Below are 18772 nucleotides of genomic sequence, written 5' to 3' on the forward strand. Positions count from 1 at the left end.
AAGGTACTGCTTCTTATATAATTTTGATTATCATAGTAATTTCATATTTTGAACGTATAATCAGAGTATTCTGGCTGATTTTAGGATACATATATTTCTATAAGCTTATGGGCTAGAAGAACTAAGTGTCGCATGTAGTAACCTAAACTTTTCGTTTTATTTTTCCGTCTCACAGTACTGTATATACCTAATATATACTTCCATACTCACCTTAACCAAACATCAACACAGATATCCGACCAATGGATATGAACTTCATCACGATTTCTCACTTGAATTCTGAGCGAAAATATAGATAAGTGCTTCGTACGAAATCTCTAAACTTACACAGAATATACGTAGCTAACTTGATATTTTGTGCAGTTTGCTTTACAGATAGAAAAATATTATATTCCCTCCATCATCCTGAACTCCACAAAAAGACATTCACCATATCAAATCGCACTTTTACCAAAGGAAAAAACGATAAATTATTTGCTTCAGCTTAACACATTTCTATATGTTTCACTTTATACTGAACATGTAGTTTCTTTTCTGTCTTCACTTCTCGAATGACAAAATTGATAGTGCTTCCACATTTCGTTATGAGAGATTTTGCCTTCTCACTGTCACCACAATGTCCGAGAAAAATCCTTCAGAATTTACGTCCGAGGGAATAACATTTCTCGGATAGCATAAGAAGTTAATTTTTCTGTGTAAAATTTCAAGTACACACTGATCTTCTACAAGATTCATATCCTTTTGTTTTCAAACTACCCCTTGACAATGTCTTCATTTGCTCTTTCGTTGAGATTCTCTCCATCCTCATTACATTTTTCAATCGCTCTAGCATTTGTTGTGTTGAGTCATTTTACATAATGGACTGGGGATTGAATATACGATAGTTGAAACATTTCTTTATAAGCGTCTGTTTCCATAAGTTTATCCAGTTTTTTGTAATTACAAGTAGCTGTATGTTTAAAGTTGTCTAGCTCTTTCTTGGGACATTAACTTTTTAACAGTATACGCTTCTACATTTTCCCCATTATTTATTTACTTATTTATTTACTTTCGAAATAACTATAAAACAAGGGGTAAAATGTAGAAAATATTTTATAGCATTCTATAACTTAGAGTTTAATAATAAAATACGTGAGAATTTAATAATAAAATACGTATAACTTATTGAAAATAATTAATTACAGCTTAAGAAAAATACATTTTGGAGATTTTTCTATTAGAAATGCAGTACGAATGCATAAGATTTCGCGAACTTATCCGTGTATTAGGTAAAATTTGTTGTAATTCTGACGAAATTGCCCATATTCATGTTATTTCGTGATTTAAATACAGCAACAAATTACTCTTTCAATGTTTCTAGAGGAATTTTTATAAGATATATTTTGCTTTGCGCAGCTTTTCATTGTTATCATTAAGACGAAAAGATCAATGCCTTATAAAAGAAAAGCCAGCAAGAGAAGGCCTCTAACAGCTTTCAGCAGGTTTGCCACTATTCACGTGTCAAAACTTTTTCAGTGTATCTATAACGGCAGTTTTTCATGGTGTAAAACTATGATTGACTATGATTGGTAACACTAGCACCAAAGTAGCGGCTGCATTTTCTCTCTGCACTGGTAAGGAAACTTCAGGAACCATCTCCTGATGGGTCCTCTATAGTCATATTCTACATTGTAACTTAGTAATTGGCTGTTCTGTAATGTTGTCTTAGATCTTAAACACTGTTTTAATGTTGCATGGTTCATAGTACAAGAACTATAGCTTTTTAAAGGTATTGTATGAACACTATAAAGAACATTTATCAACTTTTAAACATACGCAAGTCATTACTCCAATTATACATATGGTGTAAATGTTATATCACAACCTTGGTGGATATCTTATGACACGCAAAAAAGAGCACAGTGGCTCAGCGGTAGAGAGCTTACCTCTGATGCGTGGGGTTCCTGGTTCGACCCCCGGTCAAGCAAGTTTGTGGTGGACAAGAGTTTTTTTCGAGGTACTCTCGATTCCTCCCACATTCTTATTCCACCAACTCTTCCATTATCATTCATTTGCATTAATAATCGTCTCCCTTAGCCTAAAGAACATAATCGTAGGACGTTAAACTGAAAGATTTCATTTCATTTCTTGAGACGCCGAAAGTTTCTAAGAACTTTTATATGAAACACACACACACACACACACACATATATATATATATATATATATATATATATATATATATATATATATATATATATATATATACAAACAGGAAATATGGTCTAAATATTATACGTAAATTTACAAAACGAAACGATGAGACAATAAATAATTCTTCAAGAATCGAGACGAGACGAGAAAATCTTATTTTTTATCTCGTGAGCAGCACTATTATCCAGGAATAATACTATATTCAGTTTTATTTTTTTTTAAATATCATTAAATATTCGAATTAATTATTGAAATCTAGCACAAATTTGTAGTTATTAGCTAAATATAATCCATCATTTTCAATTTTTTTAAATATTATTACAACAAGTGTACGGACAACTCGGAAAATTGTCGACTTCTTACTGGCTGGAAGATACGCAATTCATTTTTCATTTAATTTTCATCCTTTTCTTCAATGGCTAACGATATTAAGGTTTTGGATCAAACACTAAAAATTACTACTTTTTAAACATCGACTTTGCTACAAAAAAAAAAAAAAATCGTGGAATGAAAACGTGTTTCCTTTACATTATAATAGTATAATTCTTTTTTTTACATTTTTCTCTCCTTTCTCTCTCTCTCTCTCTCTCTCTGTCTATCTCCGTGCCACACATTCACATTCACACTCGTACACATACCGTCACCCTACAATTTAACTCTACCATTCTAGCTTTTCCTTTGTTTATTTAACAGTCCGCCTAATGATTAATGTTTGTTGTCTTGACACTTCTCGTGATGAAAAAAAGGAGAAAAATGAAAAGAAAAACTATATTAAACAGAAAAACAAAGAAATTAAAAACAACAACAACAGCTGTTTGCTATGTACGATCCTTTTTTTTTAATGTACAGAACCAAAAACTACGATTTCCCACTTCACTATTACTACTGTTACTATTATTATTATTATTATTATTATTATTATTATTATTATTATTATTATTATTATTATTATTATTATTATTATTATTATTATTATTATTATTATTACCGTTACTTTCATCACGAATTTTTGTGATTACCAAACGGCTATCATTCAGTGATGTGCGATCAACATATTTGACCACATCTATGCAATTTCTAGTTTTTCAGAGATGGTATTATTATTATTGTAGCAACTGCACCCCACTGTCACCGCAGCAGTGAATATTCTTATGGCTGTTCCGACAAACACCGTGTGCGAGGGTTTCCTCGGGGTTCTCCCGTTTCCTCCCACTTTCTTCATTCCAACATTTCATTCATTTCTCATAATCACCGTCTCCTTTAGCCTAACCGGCATTAGCGTGGGACGTAAAACTAATTTTTTCTATGGCTCTTACTGACTTTTTCTTCTAATTCTGCAGCAGTCATGTTGGTTTCATGTAATTGAATGATATATTCATATGTTTTATAATAATAATAATAATAATAATAATAATAATAATAATAATAATAATAATAATAATAATAATAATACTTATTATAATGGAGTAAGCTCTGAGTTTGTCTGTAAAGCTTTTGGTAGTTGACAGTTACTCTAATAGTTATCTCTACCTGCTGTGCCTGCATACCTGATGGCGTTAGCATACAGACAATTTTCGGATTTAAGTCCAACTTAAAAACTGCATTGTTTTAATTTTATTTTATTATTTAAAAATAAGACGAATAATGGTATTAATCTAGAGATACTCAGCGAGCCGAAAGCTAGGAGGGAACTAGTACTATTACTAATACTACTACTACTACCAATAATAATAATAATAATAATAATAATAATAATAATAATAATAATAATAATAATAATAATAATAATAATAATAATAATAATAATAATAATAATAATGTAAAAAGTTCGTTTAATAGTACAGTACAGTCCCGAAAACTCGGCCTAATGCGGTTCGAAGGGTGGCCGAGTTTGTGAAAATGCCAGATTATCGAGAATGGGGTTTAAAATGAATAAGTACGAGTGTTTCTTCAGAAAATACAGTACTGTACTTATATGTATTGGTTGCTTAAGAATAGAACAAAGAATAAACTGCCCAATTACCCTTAAACAAAGGAAAAGTACGTACTTTATGAAGGCATAGAGCCTTTACTATACACGAAAATGAAAATTAATGAATACACATTGTACAGTAATTTACCTAATAAGGCAGATCTCAGAAAAATATTTGAACGAGTCTACGCAACGGGGTTTTTTCGCCCTGCCAGGGTGTGTCCGAGTTATCCGGGCTGCCGGGTTATCGAGTGCCGAGTTTTAGGGATTCTACTGTATGCAGTTTACAAAGGGACTGGCAATGTCCGTACAGTACAAAATGCTAGTACATAAACCATTGTTTTCAAGACCTTTCTTATAGTGTATACATTTAGGTGCTTAATAATTATGATGTAATAATAAGCTATGCATCCAAATTTCTGATCTATAAAAAAAGATTCGGATACACTCGATAGCTAATAGCATTTTATAGATACAACCTAGTTCGCTTTTGACATTTTAGTTATACTCTTCATTGTCTTTAAAATTTTTTTACTGAAATTCTAAAGTATAGGGATACAGTAAGTTTAGCGGAAGCCTTAACACATGACCTAGTTCAATAATCAAACTTAAATATAGGGTGGCTCATAATTAGCTATATGATGTTTCAAAGCGGTAAAGAAACTAGCAACGTAACTTGAACATAAACATATTGATCTCATCCCTTTCCTTACAAGAATTTTATTCTCTGTTCTCCACGGCATGGGTCCACCGATGCACCATCCAAATCTATATTTGTTTGGAGACGAAAGCAACGTTGTCACAAGTAGCTTGAGAGATCAGTACTGGTACCCTGTGGAACTCTTCTGTAATAGCTTAGCGTAGTTTGGCCAAATTGCGTATGCGATGTTGATACACTTTGTCCTTTAGAACACCCCATGAGAAAAGTCAAGTGGTGTCAAATCGGGAAATCGAGGTCCGTCTCATCTCTGCGTAATTGTTTGTTGCAGAATAACAAACGCACACAACGCTCACGCTGATCCAGAGACAACTGTTCCGCCATCCTGTCTGGCAAACACTAACGGTTCTAAGTCTAGTGACCAGTGTCCCAATCTCAGGCTACATAGTATTGCCCCAACGAAAACTTTTTGACCAGAATTACAAATACTACAGTTAGTCAAACATCATATACATAATTATGGGTCACCCTGTATAATATAAATTAAACTTTGTTTTACGAAGAAGCTAGTGAAAATCAAACCATTAAATTCTTCGTTCATTTCAAAGGATATTTCCTCATATAGGCCCAAATCAATGAGCTGAAAATTCAAAATGATACAGGCAGGGTTGTGTGACCCAGGCATAAAATTTCCGTATCCAGCAGCTATGAAATTTATCCCCAAGGCGTATATCTGGCCATGCACAACGTGGATTACCAATACTGTCGCAGTTCTACTTTCACCACTTATTCATTAAAATCTTCCCTCCCCTCTCTCCGGGGAGGAAATCTTGTGAAATCAACACTGAATACAGCTATACAATAGTTTTAAATTTACTCTTTCATCTACAATTACTTGGGAAGGAAAAAAATTACGAGTACAGGGTATAATATTATTATTTAATGATCATATATCATTTTGTATTCAAATCGGCAAGGTGGCAAGTTTAGTAACTACCTTAGGCTATGAAGTAACTGACAGGATGCATTCTAGTATATAAATGTGGGTACAGTATATCAAATGCTACTTATACAGTATAAACGCCTGAAGTGAAATAAATTTAATATTAAAGCTACCAGAAAAAAAAATGTAGTGTAACTTAATACTGTAGTAGTAGCACTAAACAAACTTGTGTATTTGATTTTGATCTAAAGAGCTGACAATGAGACGTATTTCCGCTTTCATGTGTGGTATTTGTTCAAGCCACTCATACGTTTAGCTTCCTGTTCCTATATATATATTTTTTTTTTTGCTTCTTTCTTTCTCTCGTTTATACTCACACGTATACACATATGTAATGTCTCGCTCTTTCGTGTAGACTGTATGCATATGTTTGCAGCTTATAGGCCTACTGTACATTTGAAGACAAACAAAAATCAAGAAATAAAGTAATAAAGGGCAAATATGAATCATCTTTACCGAAAGTTAAAAATTCTGTGTTCTGATATGATTATCATTTTTAGAGATCTTATACTTTCAGGAGAACATTTGTGGACTTAATAAGATATTCTTGTACAGTTCACGGAACTTAGGCCTGTGCAATAGACAAGGGTTTCGCAGTTAGGTTTCAGCAATACAGAAACATCCCTTGGACGTCTGTACGAAGATATCGGGATATTCATAGGATCTCATTTTTACCGGTAGATACCACGTGGAAATCCAGTTTTCCGCTTATGTTTCGGAAGTGGGACTTCTTGCAAGACTATTGTGGGACATTTCTAACTTCTTTGCTGCAGCCCCGTAACCAGATAATGGCCAGGGGATTCAGACATTCTGAAAGTTTGTTTGCTGGCATATAGGCTATGTACGAATGTAAAGTGAACTGAAGTTGCCCCCTTCCAAAAACTATTTCTACCCCCTGTTTTTTTAGTATTATGGCTACGGTTCTGTTTTGCTAGATAATCACGGGAAAACTCGGGAACATCTAATATTGTCACATGACGGACACATCCCATTGATATCGAGGAAAAATCCCAGAAATATTTCCATTATGCTTAAAGCCTTTGCATTGATCCTGAATGTTCCAAGACGAGTATTTTGATCTCGAAAGGACAGATAATGGACATATATTGTGCTAAGTGGGAGAGTACATGAGATTTTTACGAAGGTAAAAACAGCCATTCTGAATTAATTGGCCAGGCACAGAGTAGTAGAGCTAAATAATGCAGTGGTGGTTGTTCAGGGAAGTCGTATCGCTAAAAAAACTATTACCACAAGCTAGAGGAAGAAAACTTCGATATGTACTAATTATTGTATTCAAGAAGGATTACATTATGTAATAACTTTTCTTCCTTTAGCTTGTAGCGACCCCAAGCATTCACCAGTAATTTTTATTGATAACTTCCCTCAAGAGTCGCCATTGATATAATGACATTTCTTTCGATGAATGTCTGGTTGTTTTAAACCATAAAACTTGTTACATGGTATATTCACAATTTATGTATGGCTTTCTAAGGTAAATACTTTTGACCGATATCGGGACGTACGTAGGACTGTATCCTGTGGATCCTGACCCCTCTCCGAAATTCTGACTTTTCTGTAAATTTAGTCTAATTTTAGAGTGATTTTACAATAGGCTATATTATTTCCTCATATTGAATTTGAACCCCCGAAAAATTTAGAACCCTCCCCGAAACAAATTCCTGCGTACGTACTTGACCAATATATACTTACGAAAATATAATAAGACTCATTGTTTGCTAATTATGTGCAAATAATAATATATATTATTTATTTTTTCTTATCTTTCAGAAAAGTTTGTAGAGACAACTTCATCGTCACTCGTCAGTTCCCCAGACGTGACAAAAGTTGACGACGGTCGAGATTCTCCTGAAATTACTTCGTCGACATCTGACGTGAAAGATGGCGAATCAAGCATTGATGGACTTGATGCTAAATCGACAACTTCTGAGGGCAAAGCCGAAGCCAAACCGGCGCCGAAAAATCCTCAACTTATGGAACGCTGTAACTGCGATGAGTTGAGGGATGTGATTTGTCATCTTGAAACTAAGGACCTATGGGATAAGTTCCATGAATTGGGCACTGAAATGATTATTACGAAGTCCGGAAGGTAAGTCTTGACATTGATTATTATTATTATTATTATTATTATTATTATTATTATTATTATTATTATTATTATTATTATTATTATTATTATTATTATTATTATTATTATTCAAAATCACGCTGTGTACTAATTGTTTATACAAACACACTAAAGTAAGTTTTATTAGGTCACATTAGTAGAAAAGAAAAAATGTATAAGAAATTTCATTCAATATACAGGGAGATCCCATAATAGGATACGGGATCTTCTATATATATACGCAAAGTTCGCTAACAGTCCTGCTGTTGTTGCACCACACCAGGGAAAAAGATACAGGTAAGCGAAAGGTAATTGCTCGAAAAATATCTGTTATCGTTGTTTCTTACGAAATATATATATGCTATCTCTTGAGAAGAAATAATTCAAGCAGCGAATACTGTATTTTGTTCATTTAACTTTTTAATAGAAACCAGAGAGCAAACCAATAACGATCCAATCCAATTACATTTTAATTAGCTCTCTCTTTCCAAGGCTTATATAAACCAGGACCAGCTGCTGCCTTAGGTTGGATTCTTTTTATGCGTTTTATAAACCTTAAAAAATGTTTCTGGAGTATTGAAATATGTAGTGTTTGAGTAAAGAAAAAGAAAACTTTATTCTTGAGAAGAAAGATAATCTTGATGCATCTCTAAAGAACTTTATAAGAAGAAACAAAATAAGAGCTTATGTTTAAGGTTGCAGAAGCACTGCAACCACATCCAGTAGTATTGACCATATGGCAGCTTATCATTTATATCTACAATGCTCCTATCTTCTTGTAGTATAAACTAGTAGTTGCAGTTTCTTCACAACCGTCAATTTACTCGCAAAATAGTTAAATAGTTAACAAATTCCACCACTCAACAGCGTTTGACTCAATTATTCCTTGTGTTCGTGACAAAAGGTGGATTCCAATAATTTGAAAGAAAGAGAATAATAATTGAGAAAGTCCATCGTTGATTCACAAAAAGAAATAATCCGCAAGTCATTGTGGCGCATACATTCAAATTCAAGTTCTCTTTACGAGGATAGAAAGAGTGTTTTGTGAAAAACATCCAGAGCTTTTGTTTATAATTCTGCTATGAAAAGTTAAATCCCGTATATCGTCCCACAGTAAACCCCTTTAGCCTAAGGGAAAAGATGCTTAATTAACATGAATTCTAATTTTAAAATAATCGTTGTAATGATAAAGCGAGCAGATTCGGGACACTTGTGAGAAAACTTAAGAAACAGAATGTTGTCCATCACAAAATGACCGCCTGAAAATCGAACTAGAGACCTCTTATACCAAAGCGTTCTACCACTGAGTTACAGCACTCCACTAAATGATTAACGAATTATTTCTCATTTACATTGATTTCCTTTGATTTTAATAATAATAATTATAATAATAATAATAATAATAATAATAATAATAATAATAATAATAATAATAATAATAATAATAATAATAATAATAATAATAATAATAATAATAATGAAATAGTTTGGTGGTTGCTAGGGTTGTCAACCTTCCGGTATTTTACCGGATAGTACGGTTTTTGACTATGTCCGGTGTTCGGTACAACCTCAAAATCGGAGGTTAGATATCCGGTAATATTTCTTCTTACTAGTCTTATTCTGTTTTATTCAGATTATGCTGGAGTGACGTAAAGAATCGTTTGTCAATGAACATGGTTAAAGCAGAGCTTAAAATTCGCTTTGATACCACCCTGTCGTGCGCGGAATTTACTGAGGAATTGAGGGCAAGAAAATTTCCTGAACTTATCAAAGTTTCGAATAACGAAATACATCTCCAAAAGCGCAGTTAGCACTATTTCATCCTCAGCTACATCTTCCAATTAAACAATGCATCAGATCCAACAAAAGAATGTAGGCGTTAAGACACATTACCAGCCCCAATAAAGCTGGTAAGACTTATTTTTCAAGTATATTTTGTGCATGCCATAATTATATTGTCAATTATATTTGCTATTCCGTTTTAAATACAATATATTATTGATGACAGACTACAAAAATGACAATGGTCGACTTAACCAAACTGGAATAAGTAAATTTAATAAATGCTTCAAAAGTAACTAAAACTATTAAATTCGAATCCGAATCTGTCAATTTTATGTGAAATAACCACTTTCAGATAATTCACATTTTTGACGAGGGACGATGTCGCAATCTTTTCAGGATATACGTATTCCAGGAGGGTGTTCGGTATTTCCATTTTCAAACGTTAACAACTCTATGGTTGCAAATATACACTACCAGCATTGTAGGTCATAGATTTGATCAAACCAAGAAAAGAATTGAGAGAGAGAGAGAGAGAGAGAGAGAGAGAAGGAATTGAAGGACGGAAGGGGGAGCAGAAGAGACAAAATTACGCAAATGATTCTTTAAGTACTTCCGTAATTAGAGCCCGTATTATCTTCACCGTAATAATTATTCTGTTTTATTTTATTAGTCACGAAAATGGCTCGCTCACTATCTGCTAAAGTGAAAAAAAAAAAAAAAACATAACAACCATATCGTATCACATCATTAAGTGAGGTGTTACTTGTACTCGTATATACTACAGCGTTAGACAACATAATTCACTGAATTGTAAGTGATAACAAAAACGAACAAAAAAAAAGTCCCACATTTTGACCACTAATGCAGAATTGACAATCATGTGAAACTAGCTTTGCAAAATTCCATCACGTCTTTTACTTACTTAGATTAAAATCAGTAAACAATTACACAATTATTGGCCCGGAAATTGTTTATTGTTTCATTGTTGTGCATAAGTGTGGCGGCGAGTATATTATACAACAAATTGTTTTTCTTTTCTTTCTTTCTCTACTGATAAAACTATAATCAATGGCGCTCATCGTTTTATATTCCGACGACTTGATAACGTTCAAAGGACACGCAAAGCTCTTTCTTAGCTTAGCTTTTTAAACTACGTTACCTTGGCTATCAGCTTAATCTCTTTTTATATAAGACATCTGTGTCGGTAGTTATTAAGTTATTATGCAAAGTGGATTGCGTATTATCACTTAAAAGAGTATTCACATACCACGCTAAAATACAATTTATGACCTTCTCAACACAAGACATCTGCGTTAGTGCATTCACCATTCTTTGTGACTGTTATTCACAGTGCGCAAGCACAAGAGCTTTCAGTGATTAAAACAATAAATTAATAAATAAAATAAACTAGGAATACCTTCAAGGAAGGATGTCATGACGCAGTGAAATTTTATGAAGGGAAGTCCAACAATAATAATTATAAAAGATAATAGAAATTAATTTGTTATTTCCAAATCAAGAATACTGTGACTTTTCAAATTGAGGGAGTTCTATGTTCAGAATAAGTCATTATTGTTTGTTCGTTTAAGTTGTGTTTCTTTTTAGCATGAAGGCTATATCAGACGTGGGCCTACAGCTTAAGATGGAATCCGAACCACCACCGTAATGTGTTCAATACTCTCCCACCAGGTACTGAATCGAGGACAATGTCGCCGAAGGAACGCTCTACTGTTACTCACGAGACGAGACAAGACAGAGCCCAAACAGCTGGTGCAATTGAAAAATTTCCACCATTTTAGATTGAAAACCACATATTTTCAACAAGTTCGCTTTCTTTCTTTCTTTTCTTTTTCTTTTTCTTTTTTTGTTGTGTCTTTGCCCATAACAGAGTTGACTTATAGCTCCGGACTTTTCAGATACCCTGTATATTCACTCTCCTAGGTATTGAGAAATTCCTCTTAATGTAGTGAGACATATTACTTGAAAGAACTTTTCGCTTAGTAAATGTAGGTATGCAGTACTTCCTGAGACATTGTGCTCTTATTACGAGGGTGGTTCTAAAAGTAATTTCTCCTGTTCCATAAAAAGTGTATTAATGAACATATAAGAGTAAAATGTATTACAGATCATAGCTAGAACTGTCCTTTACAGAAACCTAGCTTTCATCGTAGGCTCCATGATTTTGAACACATTTGCCTTATCATCGAGTCCAGGCATCGAAACCGTTTTGGAACAATTCAGGGGGTTACTTATTGACCTATGATTTTAAAGTTGTTTTAATTTCATCCAAGTCATTGAATCTTGATTTTGTGGTATCCCAAGTCAGTAATTATTCCCTGGGTAGAACCGTACGAGACGTTCAATGCATGACCAACATTCTCAACTGTAATGCGCTTGTCACCTCAAATCAAACGTTCATCAACACGTTCTCGATTTGCATTTGTGATTGATGTTGTCGGCCGGCCATTTCTCAGTTTATCTGCAATTTCTGTTTCTCTGTTTCTAAACTTCCTCACCCAACACCGGACGTTGCTTATGTCCATTACAGCGTCTCCACAGTTTTAAAGCGATTATGGATTTTCTTAGATGAACTTTTTTTTTTTGCCAGAAATTCAGTGACAAGTCTTCCTTTCAGCTTCAGATTCATGGTTCTAATCAGTCAATTTGAGAAAGAAAAGACTAGGTTACCTCTATAATATCTTGCAGAGATAGTTGAGTAGCTGTAATAGAAACAAACTTATAGCGAGGGAGGCATTAGGCCTACTTTTTGATCCATTCTCGCATTTTAAGAGTAGCAATTAATTCCATACAGAAATTCAAACGTGCCCGTCTACTTATTTAATACTCGCAGTAATATTATGAGGAGAAGGCTATTCCAGGAAAGGAAGTGACCATTATTCTTAACATTACGGTTAGTAGACTTAGTAACGGTAGGCTAGCGAGCTATCCTGCGTTGGCTCTGCGTTGTAATTGACCACTTTTCCGACACTTCGCCAACCAACTCAAGTTGATAACATAACCTCCACGGAAGGAAGTAAAACGGCAAATGGTTAGTTGATCAACGTACACTTTAAACTACGATGTTGAGCCAAGTGTTTTTCGCTTTATTTTTGCGATTATATCAATTCCTAACCATGCCGATCATTAACTTAGGTGGGGTTTACTAAGTGTATTGGTGGGAATATCGGTAATCTTTATATATATATATAGCGGGATAAGGGTTCGTAAAATAGTAGGCCTACTAAACATTTTACATAGAACTAATAATTATTACTTATACTCTTTAATAACATATTGAAGTTACGTACATTTTTAAAGGTCTGTCTACGGTGAATGATCCCAAAGCCAGATACTAGGCCATGTTCCCTAACGTAGCTAGATGGGGCCATTAAGCTAGTTAGTCATGGATAGGATGACCAGTTCGTTTCCCCTGTTGTTCAAAAAGAAATATAGTAAACTGGTAATAACGACGAACTGGAATAAACGCAAAAGTTCAGAATTAAAATGAATGATATCACGTATCAACATTATTTTTAAGTAAAACAAATTCGAAAAGATTAATATGCTAAGGAATAGAACTGGTAAACTTTGGTCATGAATATTCTCCTTGAGCTATTTCCTATTTTTTGTGCCCCATGCCTCTAAATTATCCCACCCCACAGTAGCGGATCCATAACATGGCTTCTGAAGATAACCCTTCCCAGTGGCGAATTTAGCCCGGAGCCTGAGAGATCTAGGCTCCCAGTTTTTTGAGTAACAAAAGTAATTGGAGCTATTGTTTTATATATTTTTGAAATAATATTGTAAAATTGCCTTTTGTTCTTTATGGGACAATTTTTGAAACATTATATATAGTTTCAGCTGCAATTTTTCTCTTATACAATGTGTAAAAGAATACTTGATGTCCACAATGTCAACGTCCAGCCTAGCCATAATGTCCATCGGGAGAAAGCTTTAAGTTGGAAACTTTTGCAGGATCCATGAAATATTGTAAACTCATGATATACCTATCGTAGTACGGGTTCCGGCTTTCCCCTAGTTTTTGCCTTCTAGATCCGCCACTGACTCTTCTTCTCACCAATTTCCCCTTTCCTCTACTTCCTTAACTTAATTTTATTTTTATTTATTTATTTTCTTTTTTGGTTTGTACAATGTTGTCATGGAAACAGGTTAATGACAAGAGCAAAAAAAAACAACGGGGCTCCAAGGTGTCGCTTCAGTCGTTATTTTAGCCACTTCCGGGCGAATATAAGAGGTTGTTGGCGGTCATTGTGAGGTATATACGATCGAAAGAGGTGAGAATGAGACCCAGAAAAAAAAAGTAACATCAACATCATCATCATCGCGGGCAAAAAACACAACAATTGTTAACTCTCTCTCTCACACACACAGAGACACTCAAAGAAACTAAAATAAAACGAGAACACCAGAATCATTACCAAAATGACAACGAAGAAAATCATCAAAAAGAAAAAAAAATGTGCATCGTATAGGCCATATGAAGCCGTTAAGCTTTCTCGAGCAATGCTTAATGCCTTAGGAGTATTTTTTTAAATATAAAAAAGCATGTTTCTTTCTTCTTCTCGGAGAATTGCAAATGTTTCACAGAATCTCTCTCTCTTTAGAAGTTTTGACGTTAGAAGTATTTTTTTTTTAAAAAATCTTCCTCCCAGAAAACTATCTGCCACAAATGATAATAAACTGTACACTCTCTACAACTCGTATAATGTCCCAAGCGTACACTATCGCCACACACACACACACATCTTTTCCTTTCGTTCGTTCATTTTATTCTTCCATTATACGTATCTTTTTTTCGCCTCTCTTTTATAACGGCCTTCAAAAACCTTCTCTATTTTTTATTATTATTTTATTGCACCCCGTTTTTTACTTCTTCTTGAGGCTAGGAAAAAAAGAAAAGAAAAGGGTGTCTATCTGATTATCTTTCATTATTGTAGAGGTGTCACCGTTTCTTCATCTTTCAGACGATAAAATTTTCATTATATGGCTCCACGATACGGGAAGACAGAGAATAAATGATTTGATTACTGCTCATATTTAGGGACATTACAGCGCGAATAAGAAACAGAGAGAAAGAGAATGAGAATAAAGTAACACTCGTATGTGTTTGAAAGTTGCTCCTTTTGATTATGTGGCGGGTCTCAGTACTGTATAGTCTAATGATAAAAAATTTATTTTGGAAGATAGTTTACATGCACATCCTATTTATAACGCAAACACATCTCAGCTATGGAAATTTCAAAATATTGTATATCTTAGTTTTGTGGGTTGCATAAACACCTAGGCGAAAATATTTATATAATCTTAATATTTATTATAAGTTAATGACGTCGCAGTCTGTCAGCCACGCAAATTAGTAGTTTACAATGAGTATAATAGTTGTCTTTTGCTGCGCTGCCTCCTACCTGACACTAAGAGATGTCGCTAGATTAGGGATTAGGCATTAGATTTCTGGTCTATGTCAGCATCTATGCCCATGTTAGCCCGTCACGTATGAGAGAAGACGTCCCTCGGTAATCACACTGCCCAGGAAATTGGAGAGGAAGAAAGAAATGGGGAAGGAAGAAGCGGAAATCTTTGAGTTTTACATCCCACGGTAATTCCGGCTAGGTTAAAGGAGACGGTGATGATGAGAAATGAATGAAATGGTGGAATGAAGAAAGTGGAAGGAAACGGGAAAACCCCCAAGGAAGCCCACGCAGAAGGTGTTTCTCCACCACAAAGTTCACTTGGTGCGAGCTGGGATCGAACCAAGGACCCCACACACCACAGGTGAACGCTCTTCCACTGAGCCACCATGGCCCCAAGGAAGAAGCAGCCTGAGACCATTATATCAGGCACCATCCCGGTATTTGCCTGGTGTGAATGAGGAAAACCCAGGAAAATTTCACTGAGGATTACAGTATAGGTTCCAAGACAGATAATTCTTTTTGAGTGAATACTTCGTTCAAAATAAATATCTGTCTCTTCTCGTCCCGAATTCCACAAAGCCAAAACGAGACGGGACACGAGACATATCTCGTGTGCATTCCTGTTCATGATTAAGTTCAACTTATAAATAAAATAACGCAACACTTAAAGAGTTTGAATAATTAAAGTAGTAATAATGAACAACTTTTTTTTTTCATGTGAGGCACAATAGCAGAAAGTGACTAAATAAATTCTTGGTGGCGTAGCTCATCTTCACTCTTCTTCAGGTCATCTTTTGATGGAAAGTTACGTAATGCTTCTTGAGACGAAATCAATTGGTTCCAGGAGTGAACTTATGAAAACAACCGCGGAGGTCCTTTAATTAACACCATGGATAATTACGTTCTACGCTTATTTTATAGGCTTCACAGTGTTCCTCGAAAAGGTATATTACCATTTCTTGCTTATTTCTTCATTTTCTTTTTGGTATTTTGATAGTGCTTCTATTTATATAAAAGGTTATCTAAAAGGATGGCAATAACGTACCGGTAGCTTTGTAGGGAGTCCCTTCCTATGTACAAAAGCAGACACATCAAACTAAATTCCCTGATGCTGCAACCCGAGAACAAGGGTAAGTCCAGCCATATAGTTTCCAATAGTAATTATCGCTTATGAACTCTTAACTTTTGTTCTACTTTTTCCTTTCTGGACTGAAATTCGTTTCTTTGAATTCAAGTAATTCCATCTTTCCAATTGTATAATTCAGTGGCGCCTCTTGAAGGCAATCATAGGTAAAAATTTAAATCTTCTTGATACACGTTAAGTGAAGAGAACATCATGCAACTTCAGAAAGAATTATTGCATTAGGTAAACTTCTTTCTTTTAGCTTGTAATTTTTGAGATGTGACTTTCCTCTAGAACCGCCATTAAATGATGTGTCAACATCGAGTAGCTTGCCAGAATATTTATTATAAGTTTCTTTTCAAATATGTTACATCAATGTCAGGTCTCGTGTAGCCAGAACAATCTAAAAAAAAAAGTCTTGCGAAGTTTGGGTGGACAGCCACCGTACAGGTCTGACTTAGTCCCAGGTAGTTTTCACCCCATCTTAGCCATGAGCATTTCGAGGATAAGCTGTATGTGAACAGGAGGTCCGCAATTGATTGCAGTAACAAGTCACATACTTCTACACAGCAGGTATTAAGGGAAGCTGACACTTTGACACAAGTGTGCCAACGTAGATGGAGATTATGCTATGTATGTATTTGTTGCTGATTTTTTTTCTGTAGTCATATTTAACTTAATGATTTCTCCTCGTATATACTCGGAATCTACAATTATTTATTATCGTTATAATTATAACAATAATTATTATTATGAACCTGTTTTGTAATGTATATTTCAAATAAAAATATAGAATATACTTATAACGCGGTTTTGCAAATGCAAGTCCATCTTCAATGTCTTGTTTCCTTACAATAAAAGCAGGCCATCATGTTTCTCTTTCTAACAAGGTGTTAGCCAGAAAGAACTTAAACTTCGCTCTATATCAACATGTAAAAATGACGAAAGGTAAAAAGTTCTCACATTGCCGCCGCACTTTCAACTTTCAAGGATATATATTATACGAAACTAAAAAAGACATGGAGAGAGAAAAGAAAAGGAAAAGATACATGTTTGTATTGGTGCGCAATTTAAAAAGAAAGAAAAAAAGAAATTTGTAAAAGAAAGAAATAAAATAAGAAGGACAAACTTATTTTGATTTTCGTCCTAGTTGAAAGACAAAGAACACTGGCGGCTTCGTTGCAAACAGAGAAAATATTTCCTGTGGTTCCTAATTTGACGACAGATGTATGGAAAGTATCTCAACATTCCAAGAACTTACAACGAAAAAAAAAAAAGAAAGAAAGAAAGTAAAGGAAGTATATTCTCTTTCTTTCACATATTTTTATTCTATCTAACGGCTATCTTTGAAGAAAAAAAAAGAGAGAAGCGGAGATGTAGATAATCTATAACTGTTCCTTTAACCACAAAATGCGTGGTGCAATGCAATGTGTTTGTGTGATAGCCTTTTACCCCTTTGGTATACTGGAATAAGGAGAATTTTCACATGAGAAGGATTCGTCCTCAACATCTTTCACTTCAACACTGAAACGCATGTGTTTAACGTGTTCTTTTTCTTTTGCTTCTTCTTCTTCTTCTTTGGCCGTTCTTTGGTATCTGCCTGGTCTGGTATTCTATTTCTTCAAGTGTTTTTTTCCTTTTATTCTCCTCTTGTTTTGCACCTGATTCTCTTTTTTCTCTATACTATACACACAAATACTAGTATTCTAGAATTTTTTTTTCTTGCTTCTTTAAATCCATTTCATCTGCATGTTTTACCATTCCTGTTTGTACGTCATCGGTGTAATTTAACACAAGGTTCGTTAGTTTCTGAAACGATGGCTTCTTCACAGAAAGTTATCACATCCTTACGTCATCAAACTCGTTTGTAAGCATCCTCAAAAACCTAGAAGATTGCGTTCTCTACCTTTCTTTCTTTCTCTCTCTCTTACACACACATAGTCTTTGATTTTAGTATACGTATGTGTGCGTGTGTGTCTATGTGTGAATATGCTTTTGCTTTGGATGAGGTGTTGGCCTGTACCGAAAGAGTTCTTTGCATATTTGTTTACAGTATACTTAAATAGAATGAATTCCCTTCCTCCTCACAAACTTCTATTTTGTGTTGTCTTTTCTGAAAGTCATACATGTAAGTGGCTGTGCGTAAAATAAATTCCACATAGTATCCTAAAACATGCACTTATGTGGTACTGGTTCGATTCCAGGATTCCAGTTGAGGAGATACATATTTCTCTCTTCTTTTTTTTCTTTTACGCATTAGAAAAGAATAGGAAAACTCCCTAAATTAACAGGTACGATAAGAAGATAAACGACCTCTGGTATTGAATAAAATGAAATGAAATCTTTCAGTTTAAGTCCACGATTATGCCCTTTTGGATAAGGAAGACGATGATAAAGGCAAGTGAATTATGATGGAAAAATTAGTGGAATGAGAACGTGAGAGGAAACGGGAGTACCTACGGGCACAATATTATCCACCAG

General features: G+C 34.5%; 1 protein-coding gene across 1 annotated transcript in view; it reads left to right on the forward strand.

Annotated features, from left to right (window-relative positions):
* The window catches only part of LOC145687615 (T-box transcription factor TBX20-like), a 209383-nt gene that overhangs the window by 64193 nt on the left and 126418 nt on the right, over window positions 1-18772 (forward strand). The window contains exon 2 of the mRNA XM_081761084.1: window positions 7615-7933. Coding sequence (XP_081617210.1) covers window positions 7615-7933 — 319 coding nt within the window. The remainder of the gene's footprint in view (window positions 1-7614; window positions 7934-18772) is intronic.

The sequence above is a fragment of the Thermobia domestica genome, chromosome 1 (assembly GCF_964235325.1).
Source record: "Thermobia domestica chromosome 1, izTheDome1.hap1.1, whole genome shotgun sequence".
Taxonomy (NCBI): domain Eukaryota; kingdom Metazoa; phylum Arthropoda; class Insecta; order Zygentoma; family Lepismatidae; genus Thermobia; species Thermobia domestica.